The sequence below is a fragment of the Phymastichus coffea genome, unplaced genomic scaffold (assembly GCF_024137745.1).
Source record: "Phymastichus coffea isolate CEN01 unplaced genomic scaffold, Cenicafe_Pcof_1.1 PCOF00136, whole genome shotgun sequence".
NCBI classification, from domain to species: domain Eukaryota; kingdom Metazoa; phylum Arthropoda; class Insecta; order Hymenoptera; family Eulophidae; genus Phymastichus; species Phymastichus coffea.
This window is the reverse complement of record NW_026706947.1, coordinates 23,816-43,532: the sequence shown is the minus strand read 5'-3', so window position 1 is coordinate 43,532 and position 19,717 is coordinate 23,816. Positions and strand designations below refer to the sequence as shown.

The 19,717-nt window shown below is 53.2% G+C and overlaps 1 protein-coding gene across 2 annotated transcripts in view; it reads right to left on the bottom strand.

Annotated features, from left to right (window-relative positions):
- Window positions 1-19,717, bottom strand: part of LOC131671842 (protein scalloped) — a 49,235-nt gene that overhangs the window by 9,311 nt on the left and 20,207 nt on the right. For both annotated transcript variants that reach the window (XM_058948596.1, XM_058948597.1), the window contains exons 2-3: window positions 11,193-11,317; window positions 10,971-11,109 (exon numbers count right to left, since the gene is read on the bottom strand). In XM_058948596.1, the coding sequence (XP_058804579.1) occupies window positions 10,971-11,109; window positions 11,193-11,317 (264 nt within the window). The remainder of the gene's footprint in view (window positions 1-10,970; window positions 11,110-11,192; window positions 11,318-19,717) is intronic.

The following is a 19,717-nucleotide window of genomic DNA, read 5'->3' as shown; positions in this document are numbered from 1 at the left end:
CATCATCTCAACTTCATTAGTCTCGTAGACTTACAACAACCGAGACGCCGAGCAGAAGCCTCGCAGGCGTTTCGGTTTCAAGACCTCGCCCAAGCACCACCACGGCGTCATTTGCCCGATCCTCGCTTACACGCGCATCTTCCCGTTCGTCGGAACGGGCGAAGGGAGGAAAACAATGCGCGATGAAACTGAAAAATATTCCAAGCGAAAAGTAGCACGACTTGCACTCGCGGGGAAAAAAAGAAAGAAAAACAAAGAAAAGAGCGCTGCCCTATACGCCCGCGAAAACTCATATTCCGCAAGAATTGGCCGAACGCGCGCGCGCGCTCTCTCCTTCACGGCTGGTGGCGTAAATTATTATCGGCCCCTGCACGATTATCCGGAAACTTTGCGCAAAGCGATCTTGCGAAAAAGAGAGCCAACAACGTAAAAAAAAAAAGAAAAAAAAAATCGAGCGCGGCGAGCGCTTCTAAACTAAGTAATTCTTTAGCTCCGCGGAAATTGTTTCGCGCATTATTTTAATGACTCTTCGACTCCGGGCAACTGCGCGGGTCTGATGAGTTTTCTTTTTTCTTTTTTACGGATGGAAGGGTATGGATTTAACCCTTACGCTCTGAAATGCTCGGCAATAAATGCGAGACGATTCTTTGACGCGAGAACTGTCGGGACGCGACCAGTTTAGCAAAGTTTTGCCGGGTCAATCTGCGAAACAGCGGGGTTGCAGTTATTTCGTATTAGCTCGATTGCAATCGACGGTCGAACGGGCAGCAGAGAACGAGTTGGCGCAGTTGAAAGTGCAAAGTTGAAACGGCGCTCGCTGTGCAGATCGAGCGTTGAGAAAAAAAACGGGAAGAGGTAGGCTGCGCGCGCGGGGCTTATTACCGTTGGAAGTGGAAGAAAAGGAGAGCGGCACCGCACGCCGTAATGAAAAAAATACGGAGGGGCAGGTTGGGCGCGAGCGCGTAATTTCCGCGTCCGAAGCGCGAGCGCAGGACGAGTATGTAGCAATCCAAGGTTTTCCAGCGGCGAGGCGCGTCTATCCCTCGCTGAAAATTTAATATTCCCCGGAGCGCGGCGGCGGCGGCGGCGGCGGCGCGTTGCAGCCGGGGAGGGCTTTTCGCGCCGCGCTGGTCTCGGCTTCTTTGTTTCTTTGAAGACTTCTCTTTCTCTCACTCCGTCGGCAGCACTTGTCGGCCTTCATTCGGCGATTCCTTTAATGAATTTCCCGAGGAAAAGGTATCGGAGCCCGCGAGGCATTCAGCGCTCCACGACTTCGATACTTTATTGAACTTCGGTAATCGAAAGCCGATGCTGCCTGCCTGCCTCGCTCCGACGCGCCACGGCAAGAGCGCGTGGACGAGGCCGCTCCAAATTAATTTTTCCCAGCTCGCCAGAGAGAAGCCTCGCGAACTCAGCCAGTGATTGCTCCGCCAACTGCTTCATTACTAACCCAACGCTGCTTTTGCTTTTCGCTTTCCAAATATTCCTCGCTGTTGAATTGTTCGCCGACAGATCGACTGACGATGCTGACTCAGCTGCGGACGCAGTCGAACGACTGCGTACAGTGGCAATCGGGTACTTGACTCACAGGTGTCAATGAGCCAATCGTATCTAATCGCCAGACTTTCACTTGCTTCATGCATGGACGAGAGTGTATCGACTAACAAAATGCTCATGAATAGATATGTAATGTTGATGAAAATCGTACGCCGCTATACAAATCGACATCTGTTTTTCATTAGCCGTGCGCAATTTAATTTCATCTGGGACAACTGACTTCCGTGAATAATGTTTGAGAATCCGGTTGTCTTTGAGGAAAAATCGACGCGAGCCTAACTGTCGCTGTTTTCTCGCTTGATAATGAAATGGTAACAGCCAACGGCACTTTAATCTATCGAAAGCTGGATGAGTGCTGGTAATCGTAATAATACCAAAGCAACTCCTCGAATCTTCTTTTCATCGACGGCAGGCGAAAGATAGTTCTGCCTGTCGATAAAAGCGACCCTTGGGCAAATGAAATCAGAGAGAGAGAGAGAGAGGGGGGGGGGGGGGGGGACGGAGAAACAGAGAGAGAGCGGAAGGGCGAAAGCGCGCGAATCTTGGCGACGTCGCGTGGCGCGAGGAAAAATAAGTAGCGGCTGCCTGGCTCGGCTGTCCTTCATCAGCGGCACAGCATTTGCATTCAACTGGCGAACGGCACGTCTCTCTGCCTGACTGCCGGAGGAAAATATCCGGGATTCCGGGCGAACCGCCGCACTCGCGCGATGACTCAATTTCGCGAAGACCGTTAAATGGCCCCCCACCTCCCCCTCCTCACCGTCGTAGTCGTCTTCTATGAATTCGCTGGCTCTCCTTCTGTTTTTGAAGGCCCGGCATTCTTTGAGGGCTATGCGAGCTTTCTCTCTCTCTCTCTCTCTGTCTCTCTCTTTAAATATTCGCCGAGAGTTCAACCACTCTACGCATATATACGAATCGCACTCGATTTGATACGGAGCTGGATGCTGCCGGGACCGCAGCAACGCTGTGATCCGCCATCAGCACTCTTCTAACATCCAATTACGAAGACAAGATGGGAGCCGAGCAAGAAAAAAAAATAAGCAGCGCCGTCGTTGACTAACGAATCAATATAAGCGCTGTCGTCGGCGGCGGAGCGTCTGACTGTCCTTTGATCAGGGATCAATCGAGCGCGGGACTCGGAGCCTGAGCACGGCTCTCGCGTTGACGGCATTATCCACAGCTCATATCGCATCGGGAAAGCAAGAGAGAGAGAGAGAGAGAGAGCGAGAGAGAGAGAGAGAGAGAGAGAGAGAGAGAGAGAGAGAGAGAGCAATCGACGTGAAAATCGGTCCAGCCGACGCTCAATTTAACGAGAAGGGCCATTACTGCCAACTCAAGTGCTTTCTCTCTCTCTCTCTCTCTCTCTCTCGTCCTCGAGTGCCACCGAGAGAGATAGCCGAGCAGGCGTGTGTGAGCCGCAATGCGCTGTTTATAGGGGCCTCGTTTATCTATCGTCTATCTCTCGCTCTCTTACTTTCCATTATCCGCCGACTCTCGCTCTCTTTAATATATTGAATTGGGCGCGTTTAAAATGTCCTTTGAACGATCTTGCTTGCACGTGCACTCGCCGCCAGTCGCTCGTCGGCCCGCTGCCGGCTCCGTTGTTTTCTTTAATTGAAACGCTGCCGGGCTGCCCCGTCGGCTTTAACTCGGCCGAGCAGGCGTCGAGCGAGCCGCGCGTTAACAATCGCGCGTCTACGTATATCCGAAGAGCAAACGCGCGGACGAGCGCAGCTACGAAAAGTCGGCTTTCCAAATTCTTTTGTGCTCGTCGCGTCCCTCGTAGCGGCCGCGGGCCCGCAACGGCGCGCAATCCTCATCTACATCCGAGCCATCTGCGCGCCGACTTTGCAATTGTGATGACTTGCCGCGATACGCCATTTCACGTTGCATTAGCCGCGCGCACAAAGGGCAACTTGTGTACTTACGCTCCGCGCCTTGCCCCGAAGGGGCCAGACGATCCCATTCATCGATCTCGCGCTAGTCGATGCAAGCCTTTCGTCGCTCGACGGATTAGCCTCGAGTTTGTCAACGCTTCTCGTTCGGCTGGCCTCGCAGCGGCGGCAGCGGCGAAGAAAGTGCGACAGCCGCGCGTCCTACCGAGGCTTATACGCTGGATCGCTTTCGACGGCCCGCCGAGAGGACATTGTTTCGTGCCCGGGCTCGTGCTGATCGATGTCTTGAGTGAGTCAGAAGTGCGTTCGAGCTGGTTTGCCGATGATTAACGAGCCCCCGGATCTCTACTCGGGCGAGTCGCTCTCTCGCGGCTGATTGGTATGATTCCAATGGGCATTACACCGCGCTTGTTTAGCGCTGCCCGCCCGCCGTCGTCTCGCTAAACTAATAAGCGCCGACGTGTCGCTACGGCGAACGGACAGTCGCGAGAAATTGGAAAACGGCAAACACGACGAATCCTCGCCGTCGCCCTATAATGAAGTGTCCCTCGGTGAGCGCGTGGCGCACGAGAGGAGCTGAGGAGAGGGGTGAAGGCGATGGAAAAAAGAATTCCGAGGAATAAATATCGATAACGCTCTGATGTGCGTGCGCTGTCGGGTCGAGCGGCGACAACAGTGTCTTTGTCCGTTTTTCGAAAAACTCGCCTGTATACGTACGTATATACATAGGCGTCCCTTCATCCATCTTCCTTTCTTTCCATTTTCTTCGCGGCAAACTCGCTCGCTCGCGTGTGTGCGCAAGCAAGCGATCGCAACCCCCGTTGTGTCGCGTCCGAGAGAGAAGCCAGCAGCTGTCTCTCTCTCTCTAGCTCGGCGTTCGCGCGCTCTCTCTCTCCCTCTCTCTCTCTCTCTCTCGGCTCTGTTCACTAATTGCACATTCTTCGCATAGTTTCGCCGCCCGAAGGGGGAGAGCTAGCAAGCAAGCAAGCAAGCAAGCGAGAGAGCGACCGAGAGAGAGAGAGAGAGAGACAGAAAGGACGGCTACGCCCGAGCTCATCCCCCTTGCCACCACCTCACCCTCTCGACCCCCTTCGCCGCTCGTCTGCCTGCCTGCCTGCCTGCCTGCCTGCCTGCCTGCCTGTCCCGCGTGTCTCGCTCGCTCGCTGCTGCTGCTTGCTCGTTCCACTTTGCCGCCACCGACGCCACCGTCTCTCTCTGATATTCTCGCGCGCACAGCGCGATTATCAAGCAGCTTATCCCTATATACGCCGCGTATGTGTGTGCTTTTGAACGACGTAGCATTTTTTTACTTGACTTTTTCTCTCTTGGTGTTGGTCTATCGATGAGAAATGACGCGCGACACCAACGAGAAAAAGAGCCTCACGGCAATCGGCGGCGAATGACGCAATCCGAGAAATCGCGCGCGTAAGCGGCGTATTAGCCAGACAAATGCAATCGAACGCGTTTTTATTTTTTTTTTCCTCGGTCGCGCACACACCAACTTTTCCAGCGAAACGGACGACCCACGGAACGCAGACGAGAGAAAGAAGGAGAGAGAGCTTGCCGGCGACGTATATGTACGCGAGAGAGGGACTGTCTCTCGCTTTGCCATCTTGGCCGAGCCATTACGCGCGGGAGTTTAATTAAACTCCGGCGAGATGTCAAAGGACTCGGTGGCCGTAGCACGAGCGCACGCCAGGCCGAAGACGGACAATGCGGACGCGCAGATTATTACGTCGTCCTCGTTCTGTCTCTGCGCCGCGCCGTGCCAAGGATATACATCTCTGCCCGGGCGACTCGCGTGTTTACGCGCCTAGCTGCTGCCCTTTCATCAGCTCTCCCTTCCTCCATCTCCCTCTCTCTCTCTCTCTCTCTCTCTCTCTCTCTCTCTCTCTCTCTGCCCATTACGTGCAATACTAGATCGTTTTGCTTTCCGTCTGAAAGACGCCACGATGCGGCCGACGCGGGCGAGAAGCTTGCGTCGCTCGCGACTCTCCGCGAGAGCCTCCTTTCTCTCGAACAAGTGCCGCGCGGCGCCGGCCGGCTATTTTCATCGACTTGCCCCGAGACGAGGCAAGAGCCGGTTCAATTGGAAAGCTAAACGTTGGAACGTCGGCGGAATACGCGCCTGCAGTTACGGCGCGAATGACGCGCGCCTTTGGAGAGGCACAAAGCCATTGCGAAGTTTGTTTCCTGCCTGGCGCGGCGGCCCTTCCTTATTTCAGCAGCCATCTCGAGCTTCGGCGTAATGAATTTTCGCGGTGCGACGCGGCAGGGTTTAGCGCGGCTCGGAGCGCTGCCGCCGGAAAAAGGAAAAGCCTAATGAAAGTAATTCCTGGAGGGCGCTGCGGAGAGAGCGAGAGAGCTCCTTCGCGGCCAACTTTTGCGAGAGGACGACGAAGACGGTGACGGTGACGGCGGCGGCGGCGGCGGCGGCGACGACGACGACGACGACGACGACGGAGCGAGAAGCCGCGTCTCGCGATTTGCCCGAGCCAGGTATTTTAATTAGCGCAACAAACGACGTGGCGGAGGAGGACGGCGGGCGCTCTTTCATATTTACGCGCAGCGGCACAGCTAATGAATGGTCGCTCGGCCCTCTATCCTATCAATGACATCTGCCGCGCTTTCGGGCTCAGCGTCGTCCGATAAACGAGCTTTACGAGGCTCGACTCCGCCTCGCTCGATTCTTTTCCCTTCGCGCCGAGCCGCGCGGGGCTTTCGTATAATCGGGCAAATAATGAAAAGGTGAGAGCCAGTTTCGCCTACGTAAATATATTCCGCGTCCTTGGCGCGGCCAACGCGGACGGGGATTTACAGAGCGGGCAGCTCGTTACGCCCGTTTTGCCGAGCGCGATTTCTTTCCCCTACCCTTTCCTTCGTTTCTGATGGCAAATGTGTAATGCAAGGGCTTTCGCTGAGCCTTTACTCGCGCGGCACCACCCAGCACCAGCACCGCGGGCTTTTACGTTTTTAATCTTTCTCGTCGGCGAGAAACGTGCCAGGCGCTTATTTATCGAACGACGAGAATGGCTCTTTCTCTCGTTGCTTGCTTCTTTTCCTAAAAAAAAAAGCTCTGAGTGTATTAAAACAACTCGCAGATCTGGACCGACACTTTCGGATGAAACGCTACGATCGTGGAAATGGCAAAACCAATTTTATTCGATAAACAAATGGATTTTCGTTCTGCCCGTACGTTTGATACTCTCATAGTTGCAACCGATGAATTTATATTAAATACGAAAGTCTTCAATTTCGGCCCTTGGTCGCAATGAGCCTGTAAGACAGTATACCGATCGATGTTGACCAGCCAATTAGTTCTTGGTCATTTCTTCCGGCCACGAGCTGGCCAGTTATGATGAACATCGACGGGCGCCGAGCACACGCGAAATTCATGGAAAATGGTGAGGCCGTGGCATCTGGACAAACGTAACCACTCGATTGTTGGTTTGCGTTTTGTTTTCTTGTTGTTTGCAACAACTATTTCGAAACACAGCGGATATTGAATCTAATTTGGCTCAACCAATCGCTGTTACGTAAACGTGTAATCTCCGTTATGGGCCAACCTAAAATCGGTGAAACAGCAATCGACCGACCGTTTCAAAAATTGCGTATTCGAAACGTCAAACGTGCGTACTTTTTATGTCTACTTTTTTAGCGGAATTTATAGTCCGTTGGCACTGGGTAAACTGACCGATGGATGCAGAACTTGTCTAGTTGTGGTCAAGAGTCGTCGAAGTGTTCTCACTGGTAAAATTGCAACTCGATGCAATAAACGCGGATATTTACAACGTGCACGAAACGATTAAGCAAAGAAAACGGGCAGACCAGCGGACGGTACAAAGTTAATATAGAAACCGGCGAAAATGAGAATGTTAGCTGTTCATAAAAGCGCAAAGTAATGAAAAGTGGGTATATCGATAAAAGTGCTCTTCTCTCTCGCTCTTTCTGGCGGGCGCGCGTCTTATAAATCGAGAGCGCCGTCGCCGCAAGAATCCAGCGAGCGAGAAATAGCTGCGCGGCGCGGGCGCGCGCAGCAGCGCAAATAATAGAAACTTTTAGTGAGCGATAAAAATCTATTTTGCCCCGAGGCATTTTCTCCCTCGCTCTCGGTTTGTCGGCAACAAGTAGCTACGCGCGAAATTTCCGCGGCGAGGGAAACTTGGCGCGACTATGCGTTCGTTCGTTCGCGCGCGGCGACTTACTCGAAAGATCGCGCAATCCCGTTTATCGTCCTCGTAAATCCGTGAATATACACTCTCTCTTTCTCTCCCTCGTCTGCGCGGCCTTTGGCTTGCTTTAATCTCTTTCCGTTTTACGAGGCGCGTTTTACGACGGACACACCGCGCGCCGCGCGCCAACGCCTGCACCTACATCACTGGCGAACTTGCGGCTTTTCGGACGTTCGCCGCAAAAACTGCGCCGCCGCCGCCGCCGCCGCCGCCGCCGCCTCGCAGCTTTCGGGAAATTGCCGTCGCTGTTGCTGCGCCACCAAACTCGCAATGACCAAGACCACCTCGCGCGGTATCAGCGACGGAGGAGAGCTGCGGCTCTGCTTTGCCATTAACCTTTCTTTTGTTGCTCCGCGGCCGCATTCTCTGCCGACACGGCGCTTCGCCGCATTTTTTTCCGCCGATCATCAGAGATGAGATTTCTTTGAAAGCGACCGCGCCGCGATGTTTTTCGGCGATGCGAGCGCAGAGAGAAACGGCGACGACGATCGATGCAAGCCCCGAGCAGCGCGGCTCTCTCTCTCTCTCTCTCTCTCTCTCTCTCTCAAGGAAGTAAAGCTTGGCGTTGACACGGTGACACGAGGAAAGTTACGGCGATGCCCGTCGCGGAGGTAAAGGAAAAGTAAAGCCGGACGTCCTGTGCCCCGCGAGCGCGCGCTCGCAGCGTGAAGAGCCATTTCACGAGACGCCACGGGACGTCTCCGTCGTCCGCGTCGTCGGGGGTCGCACGCACGCACGCACGCACGCACGCACACACGCGCGCTCGGACGGCGAGCCTCGCGTGGGAGGAGAGGGCAAGACGGCGCTCGGACATAATACATATCGGCGGCGCGTCGACTCGTGGAAAGGACGCTATCTAGCGTCCGCTCAATAACTGGACGCTTCCTCCTTCTACGATGCGGACCTTTGCGCCATCGGACTACTATCTCTCTCTGTCCCTTTTCTTCGCGCCTTTATTTTCTCGTTTTACGCCTAAGCCATGCCTCCTTTCCTTTCTCTTCCCCTCTCGCTCGCTTCTTTTTTTTATAACACGCTTTGTTTCGTGGCCTTTGTTCTCCAATTTTAAGCTCCCACCGCGTATTCGTTATATTGCGCCGACGACAACGCGTTCGATCGACCGAGCGTTGGCACAGCAATCAACATTGCCACTTTATCGCCCTTCTCTCCGTTTACGGAACAAAAAATTCGCTCAATAACCCAATCCTCGGACGACAGGCCTTTTGATCCGAGTATATGCGCATCGTTTAGCATTCTGAAAAAGAGAAAAAAGCTGGCCTCCCGCCTTGACCGGCGTTAAACCGAGCTTTCGTCCTGCTCTTTTTGCTCGGTCGCGTCCCTTCTATTCGTCGCCGAAAAAGAAAGAAGGGCCACGCGATATACGGCCAAAGCCCCCCTGTAACGTCGTGTATATCTCAGGGCTGCGCCGCTGTCCGCCGCAAGGAGAAGAAGATTGGCACTGGCTTCCCATTATCCTAGCTGGACATGCAAACGTTGAATTTCCCATTTTCGCGCTCCCTCGCGCGCCGTTCCACTCCCCGGTTGGAACCTACGGCCTCCGTGCAGAAACCAGGCGTACGCGGCGAATGTTCGTTGTCCGACGCAAGCTCGCGATCGTTGGATCGACACTAGGCGAGCTTGACAGAAGCCGAACGGAAGACGAAAATCTGCGATCGCAGCCGAACTCGTGGCTTTACAATTAACAGGGTAGCGCGCTGCTTGATACGAAACGAAGGCCAAACCAAACTCACTCGCGGCGACGATCGGACGCGCGTGCCCCACTGAATATCTCCAAAGCCATAATTGATCGCGCGGTGCTCGCGGCGTTCGTTTGTGTGTCATGTCGAGCGCCAAATTCGAAAACGAGCCCAGAAGAAGAAAGAAAAGTTACGTCGAGATAGAGGCGAATGGGTCCTCGAGATATTTAATCCCAGACGTGCGAGCGCGAGCGGGGCTGATCGTTTATTGGCTCGATTCACTCGACTTGAGAAATAAGTTTCGGAAATAAGTTTCGGAAGCGCGAGCGAAAGCGAGGAGGAATCGCGTTAGACCATCTTCGCGCCTCGTTATCCTTTATTTCGGGAGAGAGAGAGAGAGAGAGAGAGAGCCGAGGGACGATGGATGCGAGGAGAATGGAGCCAGATCGCAATCAACGTTATTGCCTCCGCTTTAAAGTCCCTGAGAGCTGCACTGTCTAACTGTGCCCCCTTTCGGCGTTCCGTGCCCATCACTACGGTTTTCACCATTTCCACGGTACCTTTATTTGCGATCGATGGTTCATTATTACCAAGATTAACTCTTGCAATTTACAGCTTGCTGCACAATTACGTATGAGGCTGCGAGAAATACTCGGCGCTCGAGGTAGAATTTGCGCAGAATCGGGAAGCAAATCGCGCCCCGAAACGTTGTCGGCGTGCATCGCTGAAAAAGAAGTGAAATATTTGGGTGAGGAGAGGGACAGGCAGAGAGCGTGACGCGGGATACCGGCATTGCAAAAGACGATTGGTCGGCGTCAAAGGCGTGAGTACATCGGCATCCGACGATAAAATTCTTTTGTCAAGTCGGACTGAATGAGAAAGGGATAGGTGGGGCAGAGCAATGAGATCATCGGCGAGCAAGTTTATAGGCGAAGGGAGTGGAGAGCAACAGAGAGAGAAAGAGAGAGAGAGAGAGAGAGGGAGAGAGGGAGAGAGAGAGAGAGAGAGAGAAGCTGGACGACGAGGCTTGGGTTATTGCTTCGGTGCGGTTATGGCGTCGTCTGTGTCGCCTGCTGAATGGGCGCCTCTGCTACTGCTGCTGCTGCCCCGGCACGACGGGCAATATCGCGCGCAAGCAAGTGAGAGAGAGTGAGAGAGAGCGGCGCGGTCACGTAGACTGACCTCAGCGCCGAGCAATAACGAGCCCGCCAAGCCAACGCCAAGGGATGTCAAACCCCGCGCGGCTCCTCTCCTCTCCTCCACGCGCCGTCTCTCGCCACCGCTATTCTCTGAGCCGGCAAACCCACTCGCTCCTCTTCCTTTTCCTTCGACTTACTTATTTTTTTCGACATCACCGTCGTCACGAGCTTTTTGTTTCTCAAATACGTTAGTTGTTCGGCATCGAGTTGGATGCGAAGCTGTGCGTATGAAATGTCAACGGGAGCCGGAAACTCGCGAGCGCGCGACGAAAGGCTCATCGGCGATAAATTCATAATAAAAAGCGACGTTGCAGAGTATATACGGCGTATCCGGTCAGTGTGCCATCGGATAATCCTCGTTCTCGGGAGCCAAAAGGCAGAGCTTTCACTCACCGTACATCTTGCCCTCGTCGGAAAGGATGATTTTGCGCCGACCGCACGGTGGATATATGGTGAGTGCCTCCTGGAAGCTCTGCTCGATATCCGGCGACCACACGCCCTCGGCGTCCGCCGCCGACAGATCCTTCTCGTCCTGTTCAGTCGCAATACGGAGAGCAAGTGACTCGTTAATTATCCAACTGGCGCCAATGGCTCTTGGTGTCGTTCGATACTCACATCGCTGATGTCGCCAACGTCGAGGTTTTTGGTATCCGAGCCGGTGCCGTTGGCGTCGGGCGGCGGCCCGGAACTTGCGGGGGTCCACGGTGAGGAAATGGTGTCGGCTGCAGCCACCGCACTGCCTGCAATCACAAAGAACAGTAGCAATTGAGAAATACGCCGTTTGCGAGCAAGCATTCGAATTGCAACGGAGCCGAGGAGGCGGCAGCCAATAAAAGCTACGTCGCGGCCAAGTGCCCGGGAACGCTGGAGAGCGCCTAACCTAGTAAATCCAAGCCGGGGAAAAATGCAGGAAAGGGAGGCTGGGTCGCTCGCTCGCGTCGCTCATTTGACGCGCACGCACGTGCCACGCGGCTCCGTTAGCCGAGTTTATCTCTCGGCTCGAAGCTCGGAGCTCTCGCGGAATGAAGAGATAGAGAGAGAGAGAGAGAGAGAGAGAGGAGAGAGAGAGAGAGAGAGAGAGAGAGAGAGAGAGAGAGAGAGAGAGAGAGAGAGAGGGGGAGAGAGAGCAAGAGACTGACTAAGGTAGGTCGTGAAATTTCGTGGAATCCTGAGACTCCGGAGGATTGCCGACGCAGGCACGCAGCGAGGCAGGCGGAGAGCGGAACGCGGGGGGTGGTGGCTGCTGCCGCTGCTGCTGGATGCTCAGACGACGTCATTTTCGCGAATTGCCGTGCTGCACCGCCGCAGCCGCGATTTCCACGGCTCGGCACAGGGACGCGAGCTAGAGGCCGGAACTGGCTTCGGTTCTGCCTACCCGCTCCAACTTTTGCGCCGAGGCGCGTCTTATTTTCGTTTGAGAGAAGCGCTACTTGTTGACGGTGGCTATAGCTCACTGGGTTCCCGGCATTCCGCTCGCGCTTTTTGCAGATTTGCTTATCAAGAGCGAGCGAGCTCCAAGTGAAAGAAAAAAAGGAGTATGCATCGAAAAGAAGAAAGGCAGCGCGAACAACGGGCGAACAACGGGCGACGGGACGTATGCGGGTCGCGCGACAAAAAGGAACAACGAGAGCGGCTGGACCCTCGAAGAGTTCGTCAAAGAAGCGTCGACGTGACAAACGGCAACTCTTCATTAGACCGAGCTCGGTCAATTAATGAGGTTGACTCGGTCGCGGCGCGCGCGCACACAAGGAACTAGCGAGAAGAAAGAGAGCGCGGCAGAGCGAGCGAGAGCGAGAGGGAGAGAGTTGGGAGCACGCGCATTGGCGGAGCAACAAGTGGCTGGCTGATATCGCGTATCAGAGTCAGTGGCTCCGCCCTCGCGCCTCTGGAGGGGTGGGACATCCGCGCGACTCGGGCGCGCCTCCCTGTCCTCTCTCTCTCTCTCTCTCTCTCTCTCTCTCTCTCTCTCTCTCTCTCTCTCTCTCTCTCTCTCTCTCTCTCGACGCGCCGACAGAGTCGTATTCTGCTGCCCTGTTACGCGTACCTGCTGTGCGCCACCGGCAGGCTGCAGCGGCGAGCAGCTCTCGCTCTATTTGCTCGGCATTTTTGAGGCCAACGGGGCAAATTAGTCCCGAAGGAATTCGCGCTCGTCCGCTGGATTCCGTGCGCCGTGCGCCGCATCGCCGCGTGCTCGCCGATTTTTCAAACTACATATCCGCTAGCTCTTTGTTTGTAGCGCCTGGCTACTGTCTGCCCTGCAAGCTCGCCGTTTGTTCTATCGATTTTCACCGTGCGGTTTCGACCTGCGCTTTTACGTTTATTTGTTCTTCCCTTGTTTCCCTTTGCTGACCTTGCGGATCACGCGAGATACCGACGACGTACGTGCCGATTAATGCGCGGTTCATTTCATAGTCGGTTTGGAATGCTTAATTACAGAAGAGGGTTAGCTCATCGACTGAAATTAAAAAGAAGAAAATCCATAATCCAAGTTGGCGTTGCAGTTCGTGATCTCCGTTAATTATGGTGCCAGATAAGCGGGACGCCGAGGAGTGGGAGGGTGCGCTGAATTAGTATTCCGTACAGTTGACCACAAAAAGTTCAATTGGCAAAATACCTCAAAATAGCGGCGAATGCGCGCGTCGGGGTGGCGGTGAATCCCGACATCGCGAATTCAGCAGGAAGGCACCTGCGGCAAGTATGGAACAGCAAAACGTTGCGGCGAGCGCGTGGAAACCGCAGGGCGAAAATGAGATGGGCTTTGCCACCAAGCAAAAGCAGGAGAGGCTTTAATAGAGACTGCGACGTTGTACACGTGCGCGCACATAGATCATGTCGTGCGCGCTGGACAACGGCGAGCTTGAAAACGCGCGGATGAAGGATGTGCGATAGCAAGGGGGCAAGGGGGCAAGGGGGAGGGGGAGGCCGCAGCGAATACCGGGCATACCGTCGGACTTCTCTCCTGAGAGTGTCCCAAGGCTATATGCGACGCAGATGCGTGCGACTCGGAACGGGGAATGAAGGGGGTGGCGCTGGCCGTACAATTGAGGACGACTCTCTCTCTCTCTCTCTCTTCCTCTCCCTCCCGAGGGCCGTCGACAACGACGCCGACTCGCATTCTTCAGTTTCTCGTATTTTCGACCCCTCGCGCGCACGCGAGCTATACAACTCGCCCGATTATTTCGCATGTCCACTTTTTCCGAATACTTTATGCGTCACGATTCTTAATCACGCGTCCTCGTCCCTTCTTTTCTTCTTCCACGCCAGTACTTTTCCTTCCAATTCCAAGCCACACGGTAAATTGCGGCGAAAGGACCGAGTCGCTTTGAAATGTACGTACGCCGAAACAGCTCACTTGTTTGCTCCTTCTCTCGCAGTTCTGACAAATCGGAAGCGACGCGCGGAGCAACGCTAATCCGTCGACCGCGAGAGCGCCCCCCCCTCTCGCGCGCGCCCATACGCGCGTCATAATAGGATAGCTGTAAATTTTCGGCATAACAATTCTCGCACGGCCAAGGGAGAGCGGGTAAGTGCGGTACGCTATCGCCGCCGCCGCCGACGCCACACACCACCGGCCGAATACTTCGTTCGAGGGAAAGCGATCCGTTTCGCGGTTTAAATCCATGCGCGCTCGTCGACCCCCTCTGACCAGCCGACGCTGCGCACGCTAGTTCACCGCCAAATCGTTATTACACTCATCGGAGAGATGGAGATTCCGGCTGCAACAACATTATTAATTGAGGGACGCGCATACTCGACAAATATTACCCGTTGCTCTTGAAGCTCTCCTCTTCGCGAGATACAATCTACCGTGCAGACTTCATCTCGAGATTCACATCCGGCGAAATAACGCGCGTAGGATGAAAAGTAGCTAACACCGGTAAACATCGTCGTGGCAACAGCACACATCCACAAAGGCACAGTCGTGTGCGAGGGATCACGATGGTATCTAGTGGCGCGTGTGACAGACACACACGTACATGCAGAGGGGTTGAGAGGGAGAGACGGGTGCGTATACATATATAGTAGCTAGCATTGGCAGAGCGAGAGAGAGAGAGAGCAGGGAGCTTTCACTGGAATGCGTCCCGTTTAATATCGCGGAACATTATATATCGTCCTCCTTGTGCCCCTGCCCCACCCCATCTCGTGTATGTGCCTCGACACCACATCACGAATACACACGCTTGCCTACTCCTCGGCACATCTATCCTGCAGTGCCCTCGCTCGTTCTCTGCCCGTATAAGTGAATATTTGCCTGCTAAGAGAATAGCCTCCTCCTGCACGCGCCTGTGTGTACGTGTCACGGGAATGGCTGAACTTCATCCTTCTCTTTGTTTTACCATCCCGAAAGCGGATTTTTTTTTTCACGTGCGCACTCTCGTCAATTCAATGCGATACGAATCGGGATGAAATTAACTAGTTGTGCGCTTGCAGTAATGAGAAGAGGTCTATTGAAGTAAACTGCTACTAAGCCGCCCGGAACGTCATTAAACTACTTGGATACGTGCGCGACGAGTAGACGCTCATCAAAAGTCAAAGCGTACAATACGTACACATAACCTTAATTTCGCGCACTGCCGCCCTGTCGGTATAACGGACGGAAAAGAAAGTCAGTGAAAACCAGGCGCGCGAGCGTGCATTTTACTCGATTAAACTCGAGTGGGGGAGGGGGGGGGGAAGAACTCTATGCGACGCATAGAAAGGGGCGGGACAAAAAAAATAGAAGGGGGAGCAAACAAAATCATCTCCATTCCGAGCGACGAAACTTGTCTCTAATGAATTTCTCGCGCACGACAGGTTTGTATAATGCGGGGGTGAGGGTATGAAAGAGGCAAAGAGGGCGATGAATGCGCGCGAGCTTCGCGGGTTAATTTCACGTCGCGCCACTACGAATTTCGTTGCGCTTTCAAAAGTTCAATTAATCCCGCGTCGCTTCTTCTTTTCTAATTGTGAAACGCCAACCGCTGATTATCTCGACTCTTTTCAAAACACACGGCTACGTGAAAAGAGAGAGAGAGAGAGAGAGAGAGAGAGGAGAGAGACGGATCGTGATGCGCGCAATTAGCGAAGTCATTGCCTGTTATTCGGAAATTGAATCGAAGAAAAGGGACAGTATAAACAGTGGCTCGCTTCTTTTGATTTGACAGCTTGCGTTGTTGCATCGAATTATCCAGGTATATGTAGAGCAATTAGAGCGCAAGTCTCTCTTTCTTCTCGGTAACGAGGCAGCTCATCTGTGTTAGTTGCTCGCATCAAAAGGAAAGAGAGAGAGAGAGAGGTTAGTTCACTCGAGAGAAATCTTAAAAGGTCGTTATGTGCGTGAATGGATTGCGGTGTAATTACTCGGTTAATGATACTGCCATAGTACATCATCTCGTTATATAGGTGTGTTTGTATAAAGTTTGCGGTTTCAGGAGCCACATGAACAACGCTGCGGTGTTTTATGCAAACTTTAATTTCTTTTCAATCTGCGTTTTGTTTTTATCTCCGCAGCACAAAGAAACCATATGCTTCTTTCTCGTCGCTTAACAAGCTAGAGGACGTTTTATGCGCCGGCAATATTGCAAAGAAAGTAATTAACGGAGCGAAATAGACGTCGTCAACCGCACATATTTCAATCACGAGTAATTATTAGTCGTTATATATATATCTCTCTCTCTCCCTCTCTCTCCCTCTCCCTCTTCTACCTTTGACAATACGCAGGGGAAAGATGCCCGCGATTGATTCGTTGCAATCTTAATTCGTCGTCGATTCACCCCATACACAAATGCATATGATTCGTAAACGAGGGAGAGTTTCTCGCAATTAGAGGGATTAATTTACATACTGGCGGATTAACCGTTTCACCCCAATGAATAATTCAAGCCCGATGCTAATACGTCTTTGGGCGCAAAGTCAGCCAGGGTCAATAATTGAATGCTCTTCTCTCTACGAGATACACTGTGATGTATAGATTTACAGACAGACAGACAGAGGAGGGGGCGAGCAAAACGACGGATTAACCAGGCCCAGAAGCAGCAGAAGTCGATTATTTCAAACGAATGAAGACAGCGATATTCGCAATCAATATTCATACTTTTTTTTTTAATATCGAGCTGGAGGAGCGAAAAATAATCGAGGCCCTCCGAATGCGTAAACGCAGCGATTAATTGGCGCGAGCTCGAGAGCCGCTCGATGTTTTATTCAATTTTCGCGGGGATGAGAAGCGCGCCTTTTAATTAATTTAGCTATGCGAGCTGCGATCGCCGGACTTCTTCAGCCGAGGGCCATTAAGCAGCGCGCCCCGAATAAATTGTCCCTTGCGTCGGGCGCCCGGTCCGCGGAATCCGCGAGCCTCGAGCGGCGCGCGCGCACGCGAGCGGCCAGCATTCGACATGGGCTCGCTGCGAGCTGCACGAGCAGGATTATATCGCCGCGCGATTATGAAAGTTGCACGCGTGTTTGTCACGCCACGCTCCTATCCCGGCAATACAGCGTCCGCGGCTAATGACCCACATTAGACTTGGACTGTTTTCTGCGCGTTGGCTTTACATGTTTCATCGGCGACGTCATCTATTTAAGTCATCCGACGCTCGCATCGCGAGACTTCCTGCCCGAGCGTAATAATTGAGAGGGCTCGCGGCGCCCGATTATATTACATTTCGTGAATTATTGCCTCGATCACATTGCGCGCCTTGTGCAAGTAACATGTTCATGAAATCATTAGCGATATTGTCATTCCGAAAATCAACGTTGGGGAATAAGCCGACACTGAGAAAAAAAATTAAGTGCGGCCAATTTTTTCCCAGTCAAGGAGGCATCTAGACAATATCAATTAAGCCTGGCAATTATAGAAGCATTCGAGCGATTCGTCCAAATGATTTTCTTGATTGCCAACAAGCACAAATAAAGTTCAGCTGCACAGGAAGAAGAGGACGACGAGACGAGGAGCAAAGTGCAGCGCGCTTTCAGTTTCGATTCCCACGGGTCAGTGCCGAAATCTCGGCACGTGCATCGTGCCGCCGTCGCCGCCGCCTAAATTGCGCAGAGCAGCGACAGTATTGTCGCCGAAGAAAGAGCCACAAGAAGTGATAAGCCGATCGAGAGTCTTTGTCGGCGAACGCTCGTATTATCGGCGGCACCTATCGAGTGCCGCGAATACCTTTAATCCGAGACCAGGCGAATCAGGCAAGAGTAAGAAAGAATAAAAAAAAAACTTTAGGCTGGCTCGCCAGCAATGATAGATCGCCATAAGCGATTGTTATTTACATGCGCTGTCAATTATCCGAAGGCGCGATTAATGAAGGTGTTACGAGGTCAATTACCAAGATAAGATTCCCGGCCCTTTTTATAAGCACGAGAGAGAAGATGATTATCATCGTTCGTCGTCGCCGGAGATTGCTTATCATAGAGCGCGCGCGCACAAGCAACAGCTTCGCAGCGGTGACTGTCGCTTATACCCCATTCCCTCCCGAAAGAGAGGGTAAAAGAGAGAGAGAGAAACACGCGCGACGCCAAATACTCAGCAGTAGCGGCACAAACATTGGGCCAATTAGGAGGGAAGAACAATGAGCTGTACAAATCGTTCGCGTTTAGAGAAACCTACGAATGCAGACTCGTTGGTACAGGCCAAAAATACAATTTGGCCTGGAGCAGCAGCGACGGCATCGAGCTAGAGAGCCCCCTGGGCAACAGCGAGCTGTACAATTGACTCCGTGAACCCGAACAACAAATTAAGAACTTGGGCCGCGTGCCCGTGATCATGTGCCCAGCGGCTGCATTATTGTTATTGCCGCGCTTGCACTACCGGCGTATGTTTATGCAGAGCACAGAGAAATGCTTCGGCTAAGAGAGAGAGAGAGTGAGAGAGAGAGAGCCTAAGGCTAGTAGCGCGAGAGCTTACAAATTGAAGACGCTAATTTACACACAGGGGCAGGCAGGGGCGGTGGGAGCTTTGTTGGCCCGCTCGAGCTCTGCACGCTTATTAACTCGAGTAAGTTTCCACTGACTAACTGGCTGAACAATGTTTGGCAATTATCTCGGCTGAATGATCGTCATACCCAAATGCGGCCCGCACTCGCGCGAACCTATCTCACTTCCGGATTCACCAGTCTTCTCCACCACGTCGTCCCCTGAAAACTCAGCCGAAATATATTCACCCTGCGCGCGGAAGAGGCCCGCGAGCGCCGATCGTATTTCGCGCTGGCTGCGCTTGCAAGCCACGGGGGACGGTTTTAGCGTGCTTCTCTCGCTTCGTCAAGCGCGAGAGCTTGCGGAGCGAAAGCGACGGCGGAGCTGCACAACAATCGCGGACCACGATCCGCGATTGTCGCGTCCCGAGGACGAAATCGCGGAATAATCGCCGAGCAATGGCCCTCGTCGCCCTCCGGGATTTTTATCGCCCGGGCACATACCTTGAGCTCTTCGTGCGTCGGGGGGGGGGGGGGCAGCTCTTTCTCGCTCGCTCAAAATCCTGCGACGATAAAAGCTTCGATACCGCGGACAACGTTCGCTACCGATTGCTTACTTAATACCTCGCGAAGTAATTGCCGAGCGCAAGCTCGTTTATTTTTCGCCCGACGGCTCGGTTGTCCATTGAGCGCACCGAGAGCCGAGCTATGTGAGGCGCGCCGAGTGCGTTAGTGAACCTGCAAAAAGGCCAGATCTCTCTCGCTCTCTCTTGGGCTCGGGAGATCGCCCGATAGTCCAAATAAATTTAATCTCGTCGTCGAGATAAACGTGGGAATCGAGCTTGAGAGAGAGAGAGAGAGAGAGAGAGAGAGAGAGAGAGAGAGAGAGAGAGAGAGAGAGAGAGCGAGAAAGAGAAAGAGAATCGCGAAATAAAAATCAAGTAGATGGCGCTCGTGCGATATCGATAACGTGCTTTAATTGCCCCGCTGCCGTCTGTAATTAATTCTATTAACTCGCGCGGGCGCAGCTCGAACTGAAAAAATAAATCACGGCTATATAATCAGCACCTAATAAATTCAATTGATCCAATTTTCTCGATGACTCGTAAAACTAATAACAACGCCGTGAAAGGGACGGTAATAAAAACGCATGAAAAGTCGAGAAGGGAAAAAAGAGGGACGGAGAGCGAAATAAAAAAAGAGATGGAGGAAGAAAGTTAAGAGACACGCGAGAGAGTGAGAGAGCGAGGAGAG